This window comes from Rousettus aegyptiacus, unplaced genomic scaffold (genome assembly GCF_014176215.1).
Source record: "Rousettus aegyptiacus isolate mRouAeg1 unplaced genomic scaffold, mRouAeg1.p scaffold_m13_p_4, whole genome shotgun sequence".
Taxonomy (NCBI): domain Eukaryota; kingdom Metazoa; phylum Chordata; class Mammalia; order Chiroptera; family Pteropodidae; genus Rousettus; species Rousettus aegyptiacus.
Window position 1 is genome coordinate 88,525,139 of NW_023416307.1, and position 24,514 is coordinate 88,549,652.

Genomic DNA, 24,514 nt, shown 5'->3' on the forward strand with positions numbered 1-24,514 from the left:
ACTCAGATCTGTTCAGATGAAACCTCTTTCTTAACCACTACACCAGTGTCTCAATGCTGGTTGTCCATTAAAATCACCTGGGGGAGCTTCTTAAACTTCCCAAGTCCGGGACACACATCAGATCGGTTAAGTCAATCTTAAGTAGTGGGACCCAGATATCAGTCATTTTTTTAAGGCATCAGTTTTTTTTTGTTTGTTTGTTTTTAATTCCCCAGGTGATTCTAAAGTGCACTCACAGCTGGGAACCAAAGCACAACTTAATACCCTCTTAATAGTTATAAAACAATTTAGCTAACTGTAACCACGGTTATAATATTCCTTAATAAAAACACGACCTTGTCAATATTATGTCCATAGAAAAGTGAAAAACCAAAACCATACTCTGCAATGTTTTTTTTTTTAATAAGAAGAATTTTTTTTTAAAAAGGATAGTTAAACCAAAAAGTAATGAAAATGATCACCCAGAGCATGGGGAGATAAAGGGTAGAAAGGACAGGGAAGGGAGGACACATCTCTGAGTACACCTTTGTGCATAGTTGACTTGGGCAGCATGCTAAAGACAGAGCTAGGGGAGAAAAAAGAAATCTAAAGTGAATATGAACAGAAACAAATGAAATCAATTCTACTTCAAATGAATAACATAGCCACACTGAAGGGGAAAGTTCAAGTAAGTTTTGAACACAATACTGTAAACACTTAGAAGGGAAAGAACTATAAACAGATCTTCAATTCCTTTTAGTAGCCTTGTTTCTTCTGGTGGTGTTGGTGTAGCAATTCTGAAATTATTAAAGGTGTACTGTAGAATTATGCACCTGAGCAAATAGGTTGATGTTCTTGGGAGTCAGGGTTCTTACTGCAGAAGAGGTGATAGTAATATGAATGGGGGAATGCAAAGAACTGTGGGGTTGGACTGAATTGGAGGGATCAATATGAACTCATAATTTACACACACACATTTATGTATACAGATGTTTGTTTGTTTGTTTTCTCTTAGCTCTGTCTGCTGAAAGGGCCTAGAATCAATGAGTACACATAGTGACCCAATCTTGGTTTGTAAATACTATCCTCTACTAAACAGAACCAGAGGTTCCTTAGAGAAATGAATAATTCCAGATCTGGGGCAGGGAAAGTTAAAAAAAAAAAAAAAAAAGAAAGAAAGAAAAGAAAAGATGAAGATCTATCAAAATAACGTAAGAGCCAGCATGAAAAGATTCCCACTGGAAAAACCTGGGACAATTTGAACATGAAAATAGCTAGAGACAGTATATTATGATCCATGTGGAAAATAAATAAATGTAAGTAAGGAAAAAACAAATAAGGGTAGGCCTTTTTTAGGGAAGAATGAGAACTGATAATTATGGAGGGGGTAGAGGATTTGGAGAAAAAGAAAATTACCATTTTTCAATCATCATATAAAGGCTGGTTTGGACAAAAATAAAAATGGATGCTATATGGGATGTAAGAGAGTCTGATGAGGAGCTGAATATTTGCATTCTTTTAAAGTGTCTCTTCAAAGACCACATTCATTTCAAGAGAAAAAAATAATAATACAGTAGAGAAATCCTACACAATGGAGACATCTTTATCATAATTAACATCGCCAATGAGGTGCAAATGGATATCATGCGCCTTCCCATGTGATTACCTGAGAAGAACACAAACTTGCTCCTGTAGTACCTTGACTGAGAATACATAATTTGAAGCTAATTTACAGGAAACTTCAGACAAATCCAACATTATTGAGACAACTGACAAAACTGGAATGTGGCCTATAGGTGAGAAAAAACTACTCTACCAATGCTAATTTTTTTGATTTTTGATAACTGTATTTTGGTTATATTAATAAATAGAAGCTGAAGTATTAAAAAGTAAAAAAGAATAATGTACCCCATCTACTTTCGAATGGTTCAGCAAAAAGACTTTAAATTATATGTGCCCACATTCATATACAGAAGTATAAAGCAAATGCGGTGAAATACAAAAAATTAGTGAATCTAGAGGATATACTAGACTTCTTTATTATTGTAACTTTTCAGGAAACTTGAAATTATTTCAAAATAAAGTTTAGCAAGAAAAACAGGACCACCTACGTACAAGTTTCACATAATAGTGAAAATCTCTCTCCAAAAGAACAGTTACATATTCAAAGTTAAAGGCAAATTAAATCTGAAGAATACCTGCTGACAGATGGTCCTCAGTACATATCTAGCATATTCTCTTAAATTCGCAGTTTCTATAGAAATGCTTTTCCCACAGGATTTTGAATTTTGTGAGGCGGTCCAGATATCATCAGCATTCCCATCACGTCGTAAACCTCTCATGGTGAAGTCATCATTCTTTAAAGAGTTGACATTATTATTGCCAATTTTGGCATCTCCTAAATAACAGAATCACAAAAGTACAATCAAACAAGATCAAAGTACTGCCAAATATTTGAGAAGTAAATAAAGTATGCTTTCGGGGATTTAAAATATGTGAATGGTTTCATTATTGCAAAGCCAGTTGTTCAGCAATACAGAAAATGAATCAAGAGAATAAGTGAGAGAACCCAGAGTAGTTTCATCAGACATGGGGGTGGGGTGGAGAAGCAAGTTCAAGACTCAACCCTTATTTTGTTAACAGAATTAAGTATGCTTTCATCAAACTTGGAAATGCCATTATGAATCGCACTTAATAATCACAGAACATTGATTTCACCAATATTTCAAGCATGAATGTATTCAAATTCATTTGACTTACAGACAAGGAAAAAATGGGTTACTCACCCTTCTAGATGTCCCTTTTCCATTTCTTCTCTTACAATGACTTATTCTCTATCCATAGGTCAAGAGAAAAGTTTTGCCTTAGCCCACCTTACTATCAACTTCTTGACAAGAGAGATTTATTTCCCTGGGAATGGAAAAGGGCAATGCATACTAAGGAAGCCCTGGAAAATGGGGCATTCATTGAATAACCCATGTCTTTCACTTTCCTCTCTGTAAACATCCAAGTTAGAAAACTTCACCTCATCAATCTCTAATATATTCAAGTAAAATGACGCCAAGGAAAGTGTTTTCCTCATAACAAAGTTCCAGTGGAAAAAACTGAACAGTATGATTGAATATCTAGAAATAAGAAATATTCTCTAGCTGTGAAAGACAAGTAACTGATATATTTTAAAAGTGAAAGTGTAAAATAATTTGGTAATAAAGATTATCAAATCTTTATTACCAAACTTTTGCCTGTTTACCCACAGGATCATAAGCCTTGAAAGAGAAAATTTCCTGGAACCAATAAATAAATTTAGAGGAGGCCCTCACTGCCCTCATTGTGAGCAAAACCAAGCCTAGGTCACTGCAAAAAGCCTGTTAAAATCTACAGGTCAACCAAGAAAAAGTTTGACTCTGCTGAAAAAATGTGAGAAATCACAATGGCTTACTAATTACTTACAAAATCGTTAAGAGGTGGGGCGGAACAAACAGTGTATTTCACTCATCAGTATCCTACTATATATTATCATACATTTCTCATTCAAATGTACATACAAACAGTACCAATTTCACTTCACCCCCAGGAGTTTATTTAATTCAACAGAGTTCTTCAGAAGCTGAAAGAAAGACTAAATTCTACATGTATCAAAATTTTAGCATGCTTTCTCCAACCTTTGGCAATATAAACAACTATTTTTAAACCTTAAGTTAAACTAGTCTAAAAATTAGAAACCAAAGTCTATAAAATAGCCTTATCTCCCTAACTCAAAATAGATCCTAGGGGATAGGACTTGAGAGAACATTGTTTAGGACGTGGTGAGGGGTAGATAAATTAAAATCTCTACAAAAACAAAAACAAAGAAACAAACGCCTCTGCTAGTGCCAGACTAGATCCTAGATTACTTTAGATGTTAGGATGACAGAGTAGGTCTGGGAGGCTGCACCAGAACCATCTGCAGTCATAGATAGTAGAACAGAGAGTGTGTGCAGTGACTGCTGGTCCAAGGCTCTGCTGACATTTAACTCGCCTGATCCTGACTTCTCAGACCTGCCTCCTCCAATGCTTAGAAAGCTCAGAATCTACCAAGAGCTGAGGCTGATTAAAAAGGTCAAGGTGAGGCGACCACAGACAAATGAACTAGTGACTACACATGTATGTTAAAATATGGTTATTTGGATATTTAAAGAGGTTCCAAATTTTACTTGGGATCGAAACAGTCCTCTAAATCAAAGGGACAATGTCTAAATTTCACTCATCTTGGTTTCTGCCATTAAAATATCTATCACTTATTCACTCATACTTTCCCCATTAGTTTATTGAAAACCTACTATTTAGTTCCTCTGACAGATGTTAGAGATACCACAGTAAAAAAGTCTCTGATGTCATAGTCTCTACATTCGTTTATTAAGTAGAATTGTCCAGCCATTTTTCCTTTCAACATTATCAGAATAGGCCAATTTTACTTACTGAAATGACCATTTAGTGTTGGCTGTATAATAATACTACAAGCTCCTAAGCTCAGAGGAAGGCTATAGCTCTCTACGTGACTCTACCTTTCCTTTTTTTTAACTACGAAATTTATAAGTACTTAAAAGTGTTGCCTATCTACATATATATGTACATTTGTGTCGTGTATGTGTGTGTATATATATATTTTAAATGAACTTTAATAATTTGTCTTATGAAAACCCTCTTTTCCTTCCTGTCGCCACCAAATAACACTCTCAAGCAGGAGTATAAAGGGACATCCTCAAACATGTTCTTTAAGTCTTATCTACAATAATTCTTACCCACTCACTAATTTGTTTTAATCAACAGGGGTTCCTTTGGAATATAAGAGATAGCTTCTGTTTAGTCAAGGCTAAAAGAGGGTAATGAAGACTGGAATTAGGCAGTGTGAATTAAAGGCTTCCCAATCATTCAAATCTTAACTGATTAATAGAATAAAAATATCTAAGGTATCATATAAACGAACAGAAAAGTCAGTACCTCTACTCCAGGAGAATATGTACCAAAAAAAATAAAGAGATATCTTGGACATTCTGAATTTAAAAAATTATGATATGTAATACTGATTTATCAGTAATATAATTGCAATTACCACCTGATTTATAAAAAAAATTAAAGCAGAAGGAAATAAACTTGTTGAGGGTCATAACGGAAGCAGAAACATTGAAATTAAAACCCAGGTTTTCTGGTGTTTTAATCTTGAAATAGAATATGAAATTTAAATCTTTGGTTAGATCACACAGTCATCTGTGTCCATCACAAAGTGTAACTTATATGAACGAATGAAGGCAAAACAACCCAGTGGGTCTGAGGATCTATATCATGTCAGAATCAGACAACCTGCAGTTAAAATATCACCAAAAAGGAGTATTATATTTAAATACCCCACAGTTGTAGGTAAGCAACAGACTCCTCAGGGTCCAAATGAACTTGGACTTGGGAAAAGCCAACTAATTTTTCCAGGAGAACAAAAACAAAAAAACATGTTTCTAATAATATTAGAGTTAAACCTGAATACAAATTATTTTGCCACCATTTCTGGTGATCAACCAAGCTCAGCGCCAGGATAGTCTTACCAAGCATCATGATTGCTTTTAAAACAGCAAACACGGCTCCCACTTCGATGCTGTTGTGAGCAGCAGCTAAGAGGTGTCTATCACAAGATGATCTTATTCCGGGGAAGGGTTTGCCTGTGATAACAAAAACAAACCTTTAATCGTCTATCACTATCATTAACAGTCTTTTGTAACCATTTACTGTCAGCAGGGGCTTTCATTTTTAAACTGTGGTGCTTAAATGCCATTATCTAGGTTTAATTGATGCCTCGTGCATTCACTATGAAACACTGCCAGTATTCCTTGCTTAACACCTTTTGTTTTTAATAATTAAAACAGTACCTTTGCTTCTTAGAGAGATGTGTCAAAAAAAATTAGGATTTTCATCCACTTATGCTGATTGTAATACATGCACACACATTCCCCCCCATGTGAAAATGATCTGTAGAAACAGACTACAGTAACACTCGTGAATTTCTTATCTTATTCCTTTTACCTTACTAAAAGAATAAATGAATCACCATTGCCCTAAGCTGCTATGGTGTGGTTCATAATCAACATGCATAGTATGTTAGAGGATCATGCTGCCCACCAACACAGTTTGGCCTAAGAGCAAAAATATTTTTATTGTTTATTAACTCTGCATTTGAGTTTCTCAATATATCCTGAGATTATATAAATGTGAAAGGTGCTGACAGCCCTCTCAATGGCATTATTGAACTCCTCCATCACCTTGAAGCAAGCCCACCAAAATCAGGAAGGAAATTACAGAATGGAAATCCTACTTGACCATTTTAGAACTTATAGCTCCAAATGAAAGCATAATCAGAGCTTTTTCAGCTGTCAGCTCACCGGTTGCGTGGGGTAATAAGCAGGCCTGGGGAGCTCGGAAGAGATGAAGCAAGAGCCGGCATGTCATTCTCGCCCCCGGCTCTGCATCCGCATCTCCGCAAGCTAGGAAAGAAGAATTTCGAAAGCAAGTTTTCTAACAAATACAAGAACACGTCTTCAGGTTCTCTATTAAGCTAAATTTTCTGGACTAATTTAAATAAATCTTCCTTGAGATAAAAAGTAAGATACCGGCTATGCTTTTCTGAGAAACCTGAGTGTACGTGCTTCCTCAAAAACAGGTACTAAAATAGTAGTTTCCAACCTTTTCCGTGGTTAGCCCTATACTTTGTATAGAACAACATTTACAATCTTACCGTCTTTATCTTGATGCCACACCACTGCCCAGTGCATGTGCTGTTAGACACTACTCTCACTGTTTCATCAGTTAGAAACCATCCCACAAGACAACAATCAAATCATGCATGCTGTTCCTGGATGCGGCCTCACCTGCTGCGAGCAGAGAGGGAAGTGCGACGTGCTGCACGACGTCCTCCAGGGAAAAACACTGTCGTGCTATCAGAATGGCAATGAAAGTAGCTAATGAATCATGGAATGAAAGGTCACTCACCTTCAAAAGAAACAGTAACATGTTTTAATACCTAATACCCTCTTAAATAATATCTAAGATTAATTTCTAAGATCTCAAACCCCACAACGAACCAACAGAGTGAAATGTTAACTTATCATGATTATTATCCTCTAGGCTACTTTTTATTTTATGAGACAAAGAATGATGTCTGCATCCCCACATCCCAATGCTGTAAGAAGATACGGAGCTTTAACCTGAACACATATAGTTGAAAAAGGAAACAAAAAAGCAAAATCAAAATATCCCTAAAAGATGTAGCAGAAATAAAATTTTAAGCAGAATTCAGTGTGATCTGTCATTTAAAGGTTACCATTAGGAAGCAAAGAAAAACTAGTCTCAATAATGTTTTGCAGTTCTTTTCAAGGACAACAAATAATGTGTCTTTAATAACTATAATTAAATTAGTTTTAAAAGTAACTCTGAAAATTTATAATTGACTCCTAAATTTTAGAAAGAGAGAGAGAAAAGTTCATTCATAGTTAAATATCTACCTTTACGGATCTCATGAGGCTTTGGCAGAAAATAATAAAAACTCGAGGTGTAATAGCAGCCTTTGCATTAAGCTGTAGTATATGCCAGTGACTATAGTTAGCAATTTACGAAGATCACCTCATTTAATAGCACAGCACTATGAGGTTCCAACTATTATTAATTCCAATTTTACAGATGAAGAAACAAAGCAGAAGAAAAGTGTAACAAAACAACCAAGAAGTTAAGAACAATGTTAAAAATAAAAATTTGAATTTTTTCTGTCTGGAAAAGCAGGTCATAAATAGGAGTTTTACATATATAAAACCTTAGGTATTCATAGAATGGAGTAGGATTGTCTACCCAGTCGTGAAATATGCGAACCAGAAAGAAAACCTACAATCAGAAGATAGTTTTTAAAATGTGTAAAATTCTTCTATATGTAAGACAGACTAACTAACATACAAGATAGATTTCCACAAGAAGTAGTAGGTCAAAATAAAGAATCAAGATGTGTTTTTAAGAAATTCACATAACATGGATGCAATACGATATTCAGGAAAATAAATGATATAACAGGTATCTCTTCATCACTTAACAGACACAATCACTAAGAAAGACTGAACACTCCAAAGAATCTAAACCTGCACATTCTTACACAATACAATGGAACATATATTCTTAGAGTACATCTTTATTTAAATAAAAAAAAAAGTGGTTCTTTTCGGAACATAAACTGCTTCAGTTAAATTATGTCCTGTGCCATGAGGAACCCAAAGCAACTCATAAAAACTACAAACAAATAGCTCTGAAGAAACCATATATATAAAAAAAATCTCAGCTAACAAATAAGTGAATTCTTGCCATCTCTGCTGTAGATTAAGCTATCTTTTTTATTTCATTTTTTTTTTTTTTAAATTTACTTAATCTTTAGCAACCATACTCTGGTTTATTGCTTTTGGAGAGAAAAGGCAAAAATATTTTACAACATGTCAGCCAAGAGTTAAGTCAATTTAAGAAATTTACTAACTAAATATTTGATTGTCCAGTTGAGTTTTTAAGTGAAAAAGAAAACTTACATCTACAGTGCAAAGTACATCGTTAAACCCCCAGACATGATTTGAAGAACAACAAAGAGCCTTCAGAACTCCCAACCATTCCGAACTAAGAACAGTGCAGCAAGCTGTCAGCTCGGAGGAGAAATTGGCAATGTCATTAATCCTAGAAAGAAGACAAAGAATATAGATAGTAGAAAGTAATAAAAGAGAAATACTCACATGTAATATTCTTGAGGAACACATATTTCACTATCACCGAACAAATCATTCACATCTTATATTCAAGAATACAATAAATATATTATTATTGTCAAATGACCTAGTAGAATCTGGTGCAGAAGATAAAAGTAAATGGCTTCAAATGCTTTCTAACATTTAATGCTGTTGAGCAACAAATAATAATCAATACAGATGTCAATTATGCTTTTAGTTCTGTGAACAAACTGACCTATAAATTTGCATTTTTAAGGACAGCAAAAACTTAAACTAAATAATTCAGGTAGGCCTAAATACAGTGTTTTACAAAATACAGGTATTTTTAAAGTTTTTATTATATATATCTTTGTCTCTCAAGTAAGGAAATTACGGTACTGAGTAGAGATGAATTCAGGAATAAAAGAATATGAAAAGATGAAAAAACAAAAAAAACAACATCCGAATGTCAGCCTAGGCAATTTTTAAAGAATTTCAAAGTAGCACCAAAGCAACAACTGTGTGGTTAAACGTAAATTCCAGGGTAACTCAGCTCACCTTCCAGCATCCTGATGGCCCATACACACATTCATGAGTGTATTGCAGACAAAGCTGTAGCGATTGGCTGCATTGTCACTAAGGATCTTTCCCAGCATTGAGTAGTTGACGCTACGGGCCGAAGGATTCTCAATAAAATCCATCATGAAGTCCGGATCCCATCGCAAGTTAGAATTTGCAGGCATCACATTATTATATATGGTTTGCTTAACTTTTGAACAGGCACTACTGAGGTTACAAGAAGAGTTAAAAAAAAAACAAAACTAGAATGACAAGAAAGTTATTTCATTTAAGGACAGATTAAATGGCAGCAACTATAACGTTAAAAAGACAATATGAGTTCTTGATTCCAATTTCTTAAATATTGGCACTGGACACAATGCCTGGAATCATAGTAGTTGCTCAAACAGTTGCTGAATGAGTTGAAGAACAAAACAAGAATAAGACATTTGGTTACTAATCTTAATTACTTTCTCACCTTTTCTACATTCAACGTGTTCTAAAAAGCATTTACTAAGACTTCCAACAACTGTCTCTGAACAGTGGTTGGAAAGTGTTATTAAGAATAAAAATTAGATTACACATCAGAAATAATTTGGTGTTTCGGTCCTAATTATACATCCTGCAAAACAATTCCTCTAAGCATCCAGTTGAAGTTCATGTGCCGAGGCTACTCTAGGCACTGTGATAAAGCTGTGAAAAAGAAAAAAGAGGCTTTTTCCCTCCATTCAAGGAGCTTACATTCCAGTAGGGGGATATGGATAACACACGAATTCAATGAGAGTAAAGAAACCATTATGTCATTCCTAAAAAATGTACATGTTGTGTTATATTGAGATTTTTAAGAGGCCCGTTTATCACAAGAAAACAGTGCATAGTTCAGTGAGTTACAGCTGAATAAGATCTAGCATATTGGAAGTACAAAGGGAATTATAAAGTATCTGATCCACTCTAGCTCTGCAGATGAGGCTGAGGGATGATCTGATTTAAAAGCTGAGATTCCATATACATTCAGCTATTCTTGCTGACTTGCCGGCATTCACCTCTACTCAAGAGCTCCTTTAAACAACAGAAAGCCTTTTTCTTTTAGATAAAGTTTTGGCAGCAAATTTATTTGTGAAGTAGGGGACATATGGCTTCCCCCTACATCCCACCCCCTGTCTTACACATTTATAATAGCTAGGAATGATTTCCTTAACAATGAAAAGGCATGTAAATAACTTTATACCCTAAACTGTTCCCATTGCCAACTGCTTTAAGAAAACAAGAGATTTTTCAGTTCAATATTTGCCAAAATATGACTTCAGACCTCCTCCTTCAGAATCACCTCTGTGGTATCTGTTAAAAATTGAGACTGCTGGGTCTCACTATAGGTTTACTGAATCTGTATGTTTTAAAAAAACTGTCCCAGGTAATCTGCCAAATAACGCTTGACGCTTGAGAAAGCATTGGTCCAACGGAGAGGACTGAAGCTACCCCCTAAACAGCAACAATTAACAACCTTCAACGCTTTCTTTGCAGACAACTTATGTAAAATCTGATCAGTGGTCACTGAGGGATACAAGTTTGCGATCTGGAGTCATAACGTATTCAAAATCATGGACATTATGGTAGCCCCCAGTGCTTTTAAAATCTCCCCTTTCCTGTCTTACCACAATTTCTACTCAACTTTTCATTCATTCTCACTTTGCAATAGTTCTTAATTTGTTTCACTTTCCCACTAAAAATGAAATAAAAACAAACCATGCACTTTGCTGGCTCCCTCTAGAAAACCACACTCCTGGTTTCTTCTACCTCCCAATATGCTGGGTATTGAATGAAACAGACTTCTGCATATAGTGAAGCATTTTTTTTTTCTCAATTCAACTTTCCACTAAATTCTAACAATCCATTCATACCTGTCTTTAGAAACCTAAAGAAATTCTACTTTTCTTTCTTAAATTTCATAAGATTCAGCCCCTACTTTTCTATCAGTATAGATACTTCTCTCGTGTTGACTCTCTCATACCTTCAGCCTGGATTGCATTTTTCTGAACTCTATGACTCATGGCAAAGTCTCCTCACCTTTCATCTGTAGGCTTCCTGTTTCATTTATTACACTCTTTTCAGGTGAGCTCTTGTTTTAATAAAAAGTTAGCTGCCATCTGAGCTGCTCTCAAATTTTTAGCACTCTCTGTTGAAGGCATATATGGAATTAAAAAATTAACTCAGGCATTTTCCTTCTGAGACCGCAGAAAAAAAAAAACCTGATAGAGTAATAAAGGCAACACATACCTGGAAGCAAAATGACTTATGTTCAAATCTAAGCTTCATCTTTCATTAACTTATGATGAGGAACAATCATTTGTATATAGGAAAAATCTACTTCCTTGGGTTGCTGGGCAGATTAAAGATCTCTGTAGAAATAACCCAGCACAGTGCTTGGCACACAGCAGCAGTTTCAATCAGCGGTAGAGGTGCTTAGTGCTTTATGTCTCCCAAATATTCCTCTGCCACAACTTTTAGATGGTGTTTCAGATCCAATTATTAAAATTATCTTATTAGTATACTAACAGAAATCTCTCCACATATCTAGCTTCCATTTGGCCATTTTTCTTAATCCCAAACTATAATAATGTCTGACCATCAAGGTTTCCTGAAACAGCAGAAATTCTCTTCCACTTGTCTCACTGAGACCAAGTTAGATAGTGCCCCTCTCTGCGATGCGCCGCTGTGCTAATCCAAGCAGCCCCTCCGTTCACTGCTGGTCTCCTAAACCTCCACACAGCCAGCGTGCATTACTTGAATTAACTCATTTAATATACTTGTGTACCCTGAAGGAGCATAAGGGGCGAAATAGGCTATTGGGGCTTTTTGGGGGAAGTTTGCTGTTAAAAACAGAGCTGTCGCAAGAACCAAATCATGTATGAGAAAGCTCTTTAAAACCTGTAAGCTGAAACTGAAAGCTCTCTGTAAAGAAACAACGGAACACACAGTCTGAACTATTACACATCATTCCCGTGAAATACATTTCCCTAAGACTCACTCAAACATTCTACAAGAGATTATTTTGAAACCTCACTTATTTCATGAAGACATATGTTTGCATTTTCCCCCTATCAATACCATTAAAAATACCATGATATTTTGTATGTATCTTTTATTCAACAGATTTCTTTGCAGTGCCTATTATGAGCCAGACACTCAGCAGGAAAGAAAATAGAAAAAGTTTCCACTTTCATGAGGCTCATATTCTAGGAAGAAGCCAGGCCAAAAATAAACATAAAATGTACCCGGGGTTAATAAGTGCTAAGGTTTAGAGAATGACAGAGTAAGGGGAGAGGGGTGGTGTTTAAAATAGGGTGGTCAGGGAGGTAGAGCCATTACGAACTGTGGAGGTGAGCGAGCACCAAGTAACTGGGAAAAGACATAACAACAGAGGTAAGAGCAAGTGCAAAAGCCCTCAGATAGGTGCTTAGGGTCTCTGAAGACCAGTAAGGAGAGGTCCATGAGGGTAGAATAAAATGGACAGAAAGGAAGAAGTAGCAGAGAAAATCGGATCCAGTCAATCCTGAAGGCTAGATAAGGATTTTGATTTTATTTGGAGTAGATAAGAAGCCATTGGAAAACTTTAAATTATTCTTGTTTTGAAAGGATGACTTTAGTAGATATGTTGATAATATGCTCAAGAGAGTCAGGGGAGCAAGCTTGGAAACCAGTTAAAAGGACTCTGCAATGGTCTAATGAAGAGATGACCATGGCGGCAGTGACAGAACAATGAAGAGTGGTCAGATTCCAGCTACACTTGGAAGGCAGGGCTCACGGGACTTACAAGCAAACTGGATGCCAAATATGAGAAGGCAAAGAAAACTGGAATTGATCATGCTTTCCTTACCTCTTTCCAGATTCTACATTTATCTTGCCAGCAACTACTATCTCTTACAATTAATAACCTAAATTTCCTCAAAATAGCATTAAATAAGTAGGTATTTTCCAGCACCTGTCTACCCGTGGAAGTAGTAAGTGCTATGCTGCAGAAAATGATAGGGAGTCAGGGATGCTGTTTGAAACAGATGGTCAAGAGAGCAAAGAAGCAAAGTGAGGACGTGGACAAACAGAGGAGAAAATGTTCCAAATGAGGTAATAGCAAATGCAAAATATAGAATATGTTCTCAAGTTTATCTCAAAATTGCAAATATATCTAAACATGAATAATAATTTGTAATGAGAGGTTACAACTACAACAAAAGGCAACTCAAGATGAATTGTGGCAGATATAATTATGATTAACTTTCATTATTAAAAAGGATGGCAATCTTGGTTGAATCACTCACAAATAGAGATTGTCTTTTACGCACCTGAAGAGGTCTCCAAATTTACTTCTGAGGTGGCTACATGATACGTAGAGATCATAGAGGTAGGCTAAGATGCATCTTTCAGGAGAAGAACATTCTGAGGGGTTCACAACATGCTTTACCACACCACACAACCTGAGAAAAACATGTGAAGAAAAGAGACGTATATTTTGCTAATATATATGTTATTGTTTGAATCTTTTAGGATGAAAATATGTCCATTTATTACTTGGGCAAGAAAAAGGATATCGGAGTGTTGACACTAATCATTATAGCAATAGTGAATGAGCAAAATATCAGTTTCTGTTATGATATTAAAACACTATTTTTTTAAAACTTCAGAAATGTCATTAACAACAAGAAACAAAAGAAATTCCTCCATATAGAATATATATATGGAGGAATCCATCGATTAAGTTGCTGTGACTAGAACACAAAAGGAAAAATGAAGTAGAGAATCTCTGTTCAGTAAAAAGATTCACAAATTCAGTAAATTTTCAAAGATCCTCAAACCCACTCGTTTGAAAAAGAACAATTCTTCTAATCAGTAAATCTGGGAAATCCATTTTCAAGACCATGAGCTGGTTCTGGCATGAACCTAATAAATTCATGGTTTGAGGTCACATTTCCCTTGTTTATCCAAACTAGAAACAAATTTATTTTAGTTTATCTTATGTAAAAATTTAAAACCCCTTCTTTTTAGTGACAGTCTCAGTAAGTCTTTCAGTTCAGAAGTACCATTACCATTCCAGCTGGTGCCATTTTCCCCAAATCAGAACCGTGGCCTCTTCATACAACACGGAAGTAAACAAAAGTGGTCCATTCACATATACGTGAGTCTGTTTCCACTACCATCTTCTACCCTGTTACAGGGTTCAGCCTTAATAGTCATCTATTAATAAACAGTGTTATAGATGACTCAGATTATTAAAGCTGAAATGAGCTTTAGAAATCAAGAGTCATCCTTTTCATTTCACAGAAGGGCTCTAAAGCTCAGAAAAGTAAAGCAATTTGCCAATAGGCAAAGAGCTAGTTCATGGTAGACCCAAGAGGAGAGCTTAGGTCTCCATACTACCAGTCCAGAGCTGACTCTACTACTCAGAGAACAGGAGGAAGCCAAATGGAATCTAGGATGTCAAGGCTAAGAAGAGATCGCCAATCACAAAAACCAGAGGTGGAACTTCAAGCCACTACGTTAGGAAATAGCAATGGGGCATCCCAAACCCTGTGAACTGACATCAGCAGATGGGGCCACTAGGCAGCTGGTAAAAGCTGTCAGTTACAGCCAAAGTGGCACGCCATTAAGAAAAAACACCCGATTGATTGTTAACGTTATAAACAAAAAAATTCAGGACGTAACCTAAAAAGCAAAGAATTACTTTGTGATTAAAGTAAATAAATACTTATTGAAAGTTTGCTAGGTATCCACTATATAGCAGTCAGTGATTCCTGAATATTTTCACTTGCTACATGTAAGAAAAACATTTTAAATTGAGATCCTGTATATTCATTCTTATAAGTATGAAAAAAAAAATAGTTTTGGGTAAAATAGTTATCCTTACTATGTATGGTAAAATATAATAAGGTTAATATTAAATATGATTTTATGAACATTTATTAGAACATGAATTTAAAATGTCAAAATAAATGATACAGAAATAAATTTTAACCTAATAAAAAAATGAAAAATACTTATTAAAATCTATTATATTTATTTCATGAACAAACAGGTTTCCATATGCAGTTTAAAAAGTATGGTATGAATTAAATAGCATGAATGAACTCCAAATTTGAAAAACTTTTAGTAGTGTGGGAGATTTTTTAGCTATTTGATGTTGGGTTCATCATTTAAGTATTTCATTTAACAGGCCCAAATTTCAGTCTCTTGAATTGCAAAATGGTATTAATTATTCAACTGAAAGGGTAGTTGAGGGTTATTAAATAGTTCTCTATTTCCTGAATTCTAACATGTCAATTTTCTCACATTTAAAAATATATGGATGTTTCACATTTCACTTCACAATCTATGTGTAAAATAAATGTGGTTGCATTTCTTTCCCCCCCAAAAAGCTACTGTGGATGCCACTCTGGAACAGAGTATAAATTGATTACAAAAACAAAAGAGGACTACAGAACCAAAGAAACCCAGGTTTCTTCTGAACCCAGAAAGAAAATGGAAGAACAGGTTGTCTTTTTTGATATAACATGCCCTGGAGAAAGGAGTCTGCATTGGACAAAAAGGAGCTTAGTATAGGGTTTCTGAGAGCTCTCTGTGCTTCCCAGGTCCCTGTAACCTCAACATGTAATAGGGATAATGTTAGGTAATTATTTAGCCCAATTTTACTAATGGTAGTAGAGAAAATCTTAGCCTATAATCCACATAAACCAAAAAAAGACTAAGAATCAAGAAAGTTGCTTGTTCTAGATTAGTCTTAATAAAAGATAACTTTAGTTTATTTAAAAAAATGAAATTAAAGGAAACCTTTAAGATGACAATGCATGCAAAGCTTATTTCTCCAAATATAAACTGAAATTACATTAACAAAGAAGTTGTAACATATTCACCATTCATAACAACCCATGATGCTGGATGGCACAGATGACAGGCTATAAATGACTAGCTTATATTGGTGGAGACTAAGGGGAAGGAAGTCAAGGAGGAAATGAAGAAGGGAGGAAGGAATCACACTTTATTAAAAAAAATAATATTATGTTTCATGTTGATAACTCTGATGAATGTGTCCTTGCAGATGTAGTCTTTACATCAGGGGTCCCCAGGCCCCAGGCTGCAGACCAGTACCTGTCATTAGCCTGTTAGGAACTTGGCCGCATGACAGGAGAGCGAGTGAAGCTTCATCTCTATCTGCAGCCACTCCCCAGCGCTAGCATCACCACCTCAGCTCCACCTCAGATCATCAGGCATTAGATTCTCATAGGAGCACCGGTCCCTGGTGCCAAAAAGGCTGGGGACTGCTGCTTTATTTTTTGTTATTGAAATAAATCAGTACTATTTTTCTCTTGAAACTACTATAATATTTCATCACAAATTATACATTCTAGGATGTGAGAAACAATAATGATATTACATATACCAACCCTTCAAACACCTGGGCTGTCTGATCAGGATTCAGGATCAGACAACTATGGTACCGCCTGAGAACAGCCACAATGCAGACACACAGCCCCGTTGTGTAACTTCCTGCCAGGCTGGAGGATTTCAGGAGCAGTTCGGCTTCTACAACACTCAGTTCATTTAGTAGCTACAAGGAAAGAAAAGATTGAATAAAAATGTAGCTGCCAAAACAAATAGGAAAACATGTGCTTTTAAAAACCACAGAAATAGTGAGTTATGCTAACACTACTTGATCTCACTTCATCCTGCCCCAGGATCATGTATGTGCATAACCACAGTCACAGAAAACACACGCCGGTGAATTAAACTGGTTTTTAATTTTAATCTCTTATCAAATTAGGAATTTTCTTGTCTAGACATCATGGTGTATATGCAATCAGAAAGTACTCAATACTAGAACAGCTGAAAAAATTTTATGGTGGCCCAAAGTTCTGGGCTGGATAATTTCAGAGAAAAACATACCACTTCTAATTTTTCCCCTTTTCCCTTCTTTTTAATAAAACACAAGTTATTTATCACTATTTTGTTATTAACAAAGCTAACACCTGCAATAGAATAAGGAGTAGAAACCAACTTTTATTTCTGTTTACTAACAATATAATAAACTCCAGTATATATATAAGAAATATAGGGCAAATCAAATTATAAGGTTTTATGTTTTTGCTCTTAACCTAAAATACACTCTATTATTAACAGCAATAAACTTTCACCTTTCCTCAGCAAAATTACGGCAAAAAATTACCCTCGAAATGCTCACATTTTTTAAATGACTATGATATATTGTGGCCCCATTTTATAATTATTTAATTAAAAAATATGAACACAGTTGCAATGAAAATGCTAGGTGAATACAGTTTTTTTCCGCAATGTCTCAATTATTCAAAAACGCACTGGTGGCTCATTTTAAGTTGTATGATGCCTGGTAGGTTTGCTTTCCTAAAACAAGGAGAGAAGCAGGGTCTCTTTGACACCTGTATTGCGAAGTCAATTAATCCATTGATGTTCAGTGCTGGCTCCATGAGGTCAAAGATGAGCTGAATGTGGTGAGCCAAAGGGAGATGATAGGATGTCCCTGATGCAAAGCTAGTGATTTGTTCCAACACGTTGTTAGAGATCTGTGCAAACAAACATGAAAATAATTATAAGATCGATATTCTAAATAACTTGTTAAATTATTTTATTTTTTTAAGAAATGTGAACTTACATGTGATTGTACTTAGAGAAAATTAAAACATTTCTACAGAGATCAGAATCATGTACAAATCAACTTTCTTACTATAGCTATCATTTGAAAAATGAAGCCAAGTTGTCATGAAGATCAAGATATAACGATCCTAAAGGAAGAACTACAAATATTAATTGATTTCCAAGTAACATCTATTTGATATCAATGGATTTGTAAAACAAAACATTTGGTTTCTTCACAATTGCATAGTATTTTATTTCAGCCATCAACAGATTTCTGCTTTATCAATATCAATGTAGAACCATAATACAATAAGCATTGCATTAAAGATTATTTCATATAGTGTGATTATTACCAAAAGGTAAAAAGATTTTCATGATAAAAATGAATTCTTTTGAGAAAGGCAACCTGTTACTTAAAACTGAACTACTCAATAGTTTGAGATGCCTCTTAATAGGTTTAAAAAACATATTTAAAAAAAAACTAAGGCTAAAAACATACGTCTAAAAGACTTTTTCAGAAAATATGAATATCTTAAATGCATAATAAAATAGTTTTAAATGGCCACCTGAGATGTCACTTGATGCTGATCAAAATAAGAAAGGAGTTGAAGTTTTGTGAACACAGTCTCCAGTGTTGGAAATGCTTCCTGTTTGATCTTCCTGACTTTTTGTCCTTCATCTCCAACTAAATAAACATACAGTACATACATTATTCTCCATTTAATAGAAGCTCTTGACTTTAATGTTGTTTTTACTGAAGCATTACATAAGAAAAGGTACACAAACTATCAATTTCTACAAAACACATACTCATATAACAAAACAAATCATAAAATCACATACCAGAATCCCAGAAACTCCCTCGGGTCCCCTTTGGGCACTTCTCTCTCCCCGGGGACCAAGATCCTGACTTCTAACAGCTTGGACTGATACTGCCCACCTTGAAACTTCATATAAATAGGACCATACAATTATATACATTTAACATCTGGCATCTTTCACTCAACATTATGCTTCTGGGATTAATCTATACTGTTGCTGTAATTTTAACTTGTTTTAAACATTAATAATTCTCACTTATGTACAGTATTCCAATATGTGACTACAATACCATTTACTTAGCCACTATAGCAAGTAATTTCTAGATTTTGTTACTATTAGAAGTGACTGTATGAACATTTCTAACTCACTGACTTTTAAAATAGGATAATCTCAACAATGAAGGGCTGGAGTGGGGGAAATCACCCAGGTTCACTTTGACATAATAGGAAACTTGACTGGCACCTTCTTAGGAGAGGCACTGTGATATTTTTCCCAGTTTAATATGTAAAAAGGAAATTCACGCAATTCCTACTATTTTTAGGGGTAGAAAGAAATGAAATTCTTCCACATTAATGGGAACATGCTACACTTATAAATTTAGTATAAAGTTCTTTTTAAGAGTTTGAAGGGTAATATCCAAAAATAATTAGATCCTGTTTTTAAATACTCCTTAATTTATGTATTTACAAAGACAAATCTAAAAACAAAGAGGAAAGGTTGTAAGAAATGCTCTCTAAGGTCATTTCCATCACAATACTTCTAGGTAGTTAATGGCTATGGCCACAAGAGCTCTACTACTCATATCTTGTTTGGAAAAACTTTAATTTCGGAGAACAAAGGTCATTTGACACATTTCTCTATGAAATACACAAGATTTCACCAAATCCAAAAAGATTTTGCTAATAATGGCAAATGTAATGATTTTAGAAAATAACATTAGAAAGATTCTCCTCTTTCGATAATAAGCAATTATTGTTTAAGCCCTCACTTGCCCCCCAGAAAAAAACACCAGGCTGTTTTGTCCTAATTTCCTAGAACAAACAAACCCTGATACTAGAGTAAATCAGAATTAAAAGGTAACATAAGGTACAAGACTGAGTAACATAAAGTACAAGACTGCCACTTTAATCAAATAGTACCAAGAAAAAGTTCACTACATCTGTTTCTCAATATGTATTGCCAAAGTTACAAATTAAGTGTAGAAGTTTGCCTTCAATACAGCTGCTCACATGTCATAAGTATGTTTAAAATATTCAAGTTTTGAAGTTTTCATTTACCAGCATCACTGATCCAAGGCTGAAAGCTCGCTTCAACAGTCTTGGGTATGATGTGCTTTATAACTGAAGTTAACATAATTATTTAGTCCTTCCTTGGGACCAAAACAAAACAACACACAAAAATAACAGCCAGGAGGAAGTAGATCCAGCATGACAATTCACAAATGTATCCTTGTTTGTTTATGCTAATCGCCTCTATTTACTTACATATAACTAATGACTTCACATCTCCTATGAAAAAAGATGCCACTAATTTTTGGTAATTTATATTCACTTTCAAAGAAAAATATAAAAAATTAGTGGTGGTTCTCAATGGAATACTTTATTTTAATGATATATACATGAGTAACAATATACTCATTATTCATAGATTTTCCTCATCCATCTTATGTTAATTTGCTTTAATCATATATATGTTATTGTTCTTTTGCTGCTTGATTTTTATTTTCCTTTTTCAAAAATCTTTAAATCCTAGAAGTGTTGACCTCTTAGAGATTGTTATGGTAAACTTCATTAATATTTTCAAAAAGACAGCAACATAGAAAAAACAAAGACGATGAATTAATGTAAATGTAAGATGAGGTTTGACCCTCTGTAACTGGAAATGTCATATAAGTTTTAGATTATAAATTCCCCAAGGTAAGCCCCAGTTGATCTGAGAATGCTCCTAATGAGTTTCTCAAAATCATAATTTTTTCGTGTAGCCAGAAATTAAATATATGCTTACACAAGCTCTGTTTGCCTGTCTTACCAATCCTCATCTTTGCTGGAAAAAGTGGGCGAACTTCCATTAATCCGAAGTAGAGTTAGCTAAGTGCTTCTGGTGAACATACTAGATTTTAAGTAGTGACTTAAACATAGGCTATCAGCAAACAGCTCACACAATCCTAAATTAACGTATTTCTGGTTGAGGAATTTTATCTAAAATGAGGAAAAGACAAAAATCTCCTTTGAAGATGCCTCTTCACAGTGCTGTTTCCATTGCCAATATCTCACAAAGCAGCCTGGAACAATGATTTTCTCTCTGTGAGTTCCGAAGTAAGAACTGTCTGAGAGACTGATACAAGATAGCACAGACAACAGTTTGGCATTAAAAAACTCTGTGAAGGAAGGAAGTAGACTCAACAGAAAAAGATACCACATTGCTTCCTTCTGCTTCCCAACACTCTATTTTCCAAAATCAAAAAATCCATAGAATTTGGAAGGACTCTCTAAAATTAATTTAGATTCGAAAATTGTTATTACTGAACCTTTAAAGGAGATCGGGTCCAAGAATACACACAAAAAGTTCCAAATCTTCTTGCTAGCTAGTTGCAGGGCTCCAAAAGGCAACTAACTCATATCCTCTTTTCTTCAGAGAGAAAAAACAACAGGTCAACAGTTTTCCTTAGAGCAGTTTTGCAATTTTCAAGCTTAGTGATGACAGGTCAACAGGGTATCTATCATTTCCCTTCCACAACTCTTGGCTGTCCCCTCAGGGAGCCTTTGTAGTAAAGGGTCCTTAACAGGCAATGAGGAGGAGTTAGGGAATGTGATGCGAATCACCTGAAGGTAACTTTCCGATTGTGTTCTCAGGACCAACCTCGGACCTCAGGCACCTGCAACATCACTTTCAAAGTGAAAAATGTGTTGCTCTTGCACCTTGTTTCTGCCTGTGCGCTCCTTCTGACGGCTAGAGCTATTTATATTAGTTATTTCTGCACTTTCCAGGTACGAGAGCTAGCATAGACAAGCTCTAGTAATCACCCAGTTGAAGTCTGAAGACTGGGTCCCTAAAAAAAATATTTATTTTGTACTGAACAGCAAAGTAGGGTTCCTAGAGGTGGTTTATATCATGTGTAGGAAGTACACTGCTTGCATAGAGCAAATTCAAACTTTTATCCCCCCTTTGTATTATTTAAGTAACAGAGAAATAAACATCACTGGTGGTAGTGGACAATAGATAGTGATATCATATTTTAAATCATATGACTGCCTAATAAAATAAACAAACCTTGAGAAGAGTAATTAGGCAAAGATAAGTGGACGGTTGCAAAATTTCAATTATGCAATCTGGTGACATAAGGTAAATGCATAGTTTCACTGCAAAAACTATATAAAAAGCCAGGAAAAAGAATATTCCAATAAAGAAGGCATTATAGAGCAAAGACTCAAATTTCTTTTTTGCTCAACATTATTTTGTGATGGGGGTAGCCACCACTACCTACTGCAATTATTCTTCTGTAATAATGTAAGGAAAGATCAGCAACTACAGTGTCATGATTTCCAAGTATCATGAAACTATGAGCACCTAGAACACACTACAAGCTTGAAAAAGAATAGTAAAGAACTGGGGAAACTTCCAGACTAAGGGTTCCGACTTGTTCTTCAGTACCTCATTTGACACTACTGTAGAAAATTTGGGAAATATAAGAGGAGAAAATAAAAATTACCTATGTCTATCTAAAGAACATGCTTTAATACAAGAATTACTATAAATGGAACGAAGGCCTTAAAATTTCAATGTGCTTATTCATATTTCAATGTGACAGTCATTCAGGAGAGGAAACACTCTGGGGACAGTGCCATGTAGAAATTTGATAAAGACTGCTCCAAGAGGAAAGACATAAGACAGCACAATGGGAGCAAGTGCATTCGGGCCCTTTACCCCCGGTCTCTGTGGTGCTCTTCTTATTTAGGATTTTCAAAATATCTTTGGTAATCTTCTTCAGCTGATGCCTCACTTCGTCACGCTCTTTGCCCACTCCATAAAGAAGGATTGTGCGCTGGTTACATTCATGACTTGAAGATTCATCCTGAAAAACAGAAAATACACTCTGAAACCCCTGTTTGCAGGGGAGGGGCTGCATTTCTTGTCCATGAAATGCACTAACCACAGCATCTCCACAGTGGCTTGCGGTGATGGCACCTGTTCACCTTTCAATTTACCTCAACCTCCACTGGCAACACCCTTGTTTTTCCAGTTTGGAACTTACTAAAGTATAAAAAAAAAAAAAAAAAAAAAAAAACCAAACCAAAAAAAAAAAAAAGGGTCAACTGACCTGAAGTCTTAATAGAAGCAGTTGATGTGGGCGTACCCTACAGAGTAAGTTTTGACTATTGAAAAACTTTTCATTGTTTAAAATATAGCATGATGTTAATTTCACATCATATTACATACTATCTACTTGTACTTTTCCCTTAAGGAAAATGTTACTTCTTAGTAAATTTGGTTTTCTATATATAGCATTAAATATTTCATAGAAAAAAAGATCTTGCTAGGATACTCCAGTACTTTTATAAAAATGTTCCATTTACTTCCAACATAACTGCGTGAGATTACAGGTAGATTTTATTTCTAAATGACAAAATAATATAGCATACAGATCTCATTAGATGTGAGGTAAATATTCTGACATGTTCTGATACCAACCTTTCTTTTCCGGACCAGCTCCCCAACCCTGCCCATAGAAACAGTGAATTCAAGCTCTACTTCTCCCACATGGAAAAGGAAACTAGTTAGTCACAGCAAAATAAAAACCCATACACATCACTAAACATGTTCCTCAGCCAAAGTGAAATAGTCCAGGATGTGTCCTCTCTTACACCTGGGTCTAAATTCTTCTGCCTAAATTTCTCTCTTGGATCTTATACTCTTTCATTTGCTTAGGAAAATCCCTAGCTCAATCCTTCAATCTATCTTCTTTTCTTACCATCTGTACAATGTATTCCCATGCTAGGTGCTTACCCCATTCCTAACAATATCTAATCCTAAGGAGCTTGCATAAGTATGTACCATGTTCATACTTAGCAGTGGCTGTAAAACAAAGCAAAATCTTTGAGACTTGGAGAATACCAGTGTTTAATTTGGGATATTCTACATGTGTACTCTGCACAAAGTAGCATTTTGCTTTTGCAGTCTTGAAATGAGAGCCTTGTTTTCTGTTTCTGTCTGTTTCTTCTCAATCTCTTTGTCATTGTGTCTTTCTCTCACATTCTTGCATTCAAGGCACAATTTATCCTTGCACTGGTTCCTTTTTTATTCTATTCTACTAGAAATATACATGTGTACCCTGCCAACCTATCTTGCTACACTGTCCTAATAATGATTGTTTCAGGTGTGCAAACGTGCCTCCTTAAGAGAAGATTAGGAGCAAATCTCTTCTAGAAGCTGTTGTTATTTAATATATCCTGAGTCTCCAAATCTCCCCTAAATTTTCCAAAGACAGAACTAACCAGATTAAAGTCATCATAGGCTGTGATTGCTACACCTGGTTGCATCTGAATGACCTGAGCTGCCTGTTAATGTCCTATTTTTGTTGTTGTTACACAGTGTTAGTGAAATATTTCTTTTATATCTGATGAGCTGTGTACACAAGAACCCTATAAAGGGAACAAGAGGGTGCGGAGAAAACCGTCAGAACTCGGGCAGCGCCGGTTGTGCCCCTGGCGGTTGCTTTCAGTTAGGACACCTGTTGTCAAAAAGTGCTA

At 35.3% G+C, this 24,514-nt stretch overlaps 2 protein-coding genes across 10 annotated transcripts in view; one reads left to right on the forward strand and one right to left on the reverse strand.

Moving 5' to 3' along the window:
• Positions 1 to 24,514, reverse strand: part of MED12L (mediator complex subunit 12L) — a 307,612-nt gene that overhangs the window by 52,196 nt on the left and 230,902 nt on the right. For all 8 annotated transcript variants that reach the window (XM_036219081.1, XM_036219079.1, XM_036219084.1 and 5 more), the window contains 11 exons: positions 22,692 to 22,839; positions 18,512 to 18,630; positions 17,729 to 17,872; positions 16,721 to 16,884; positions 13,628 to 13,759; positions 9,291 to 9,518; positions 8,562 to 8,703; positions 6,873 to 6,993; positions 6,387 to 6,488; positions 5,556 to 5,669; positions 2,178 to 2,377 (listed from right to left, as the gene is read on the reverse strand). In XM_036219081.1, the coding sequence (XP_036074974.1) occupies positions 2,178 to 2,377; positions 5,556 to 5,669; positions 6,387 to 6,488; positions 6,873 to 6,993; positions 8,562 to 8,703; positions 9,291 to 9,518; positions 13,628 to 13,759; positions 16,721 to 16,884; positions 17,729 to 17,872; positions 18,512 to 18,630; positions 22,692 to 22,839 (1,614 nt within the window). The remainder of the gene's footprint in view (positions 1 to 2,177; positions 2,378 to 5,555; positions 5,670 to 6,386; positions 6,489 to 6,872; positions 6,994 to 8,561; positions 8,704 to 9,290; positions 9,519 to 13,627; positions 13,760 to 16,720; positions 16,885 to 17,728; positions 17,873 to 18,511; positions 18,631 to 22,691; positions 22,840 to 24,514) is intronic.
• The window catches only part of P2RY12 (purinergic receptor P2Y12), a 45,707-nt gene that overhangs the window by 9,867 nt on the left and 11,326 nt on the right, over positions 1 to 24,514 (forward strand). Inside the window, exon 1 of one of the 2 annotated variants that reach the window (XM_016156457.2) lies at positions 23,011 to 23,129. The exons of the other annotated variant lie outside the window; for it this stretch is intronic. The gene's annotated coding sequence lies outside the window, so the exon portion shown is untranslated. Of the gene's footprint in view, positions 1 to 23,010; positions 23,130 to 24,514 lie in introns of those variants that run through there. 2 annotated transcript variants of the gene reach the window in all.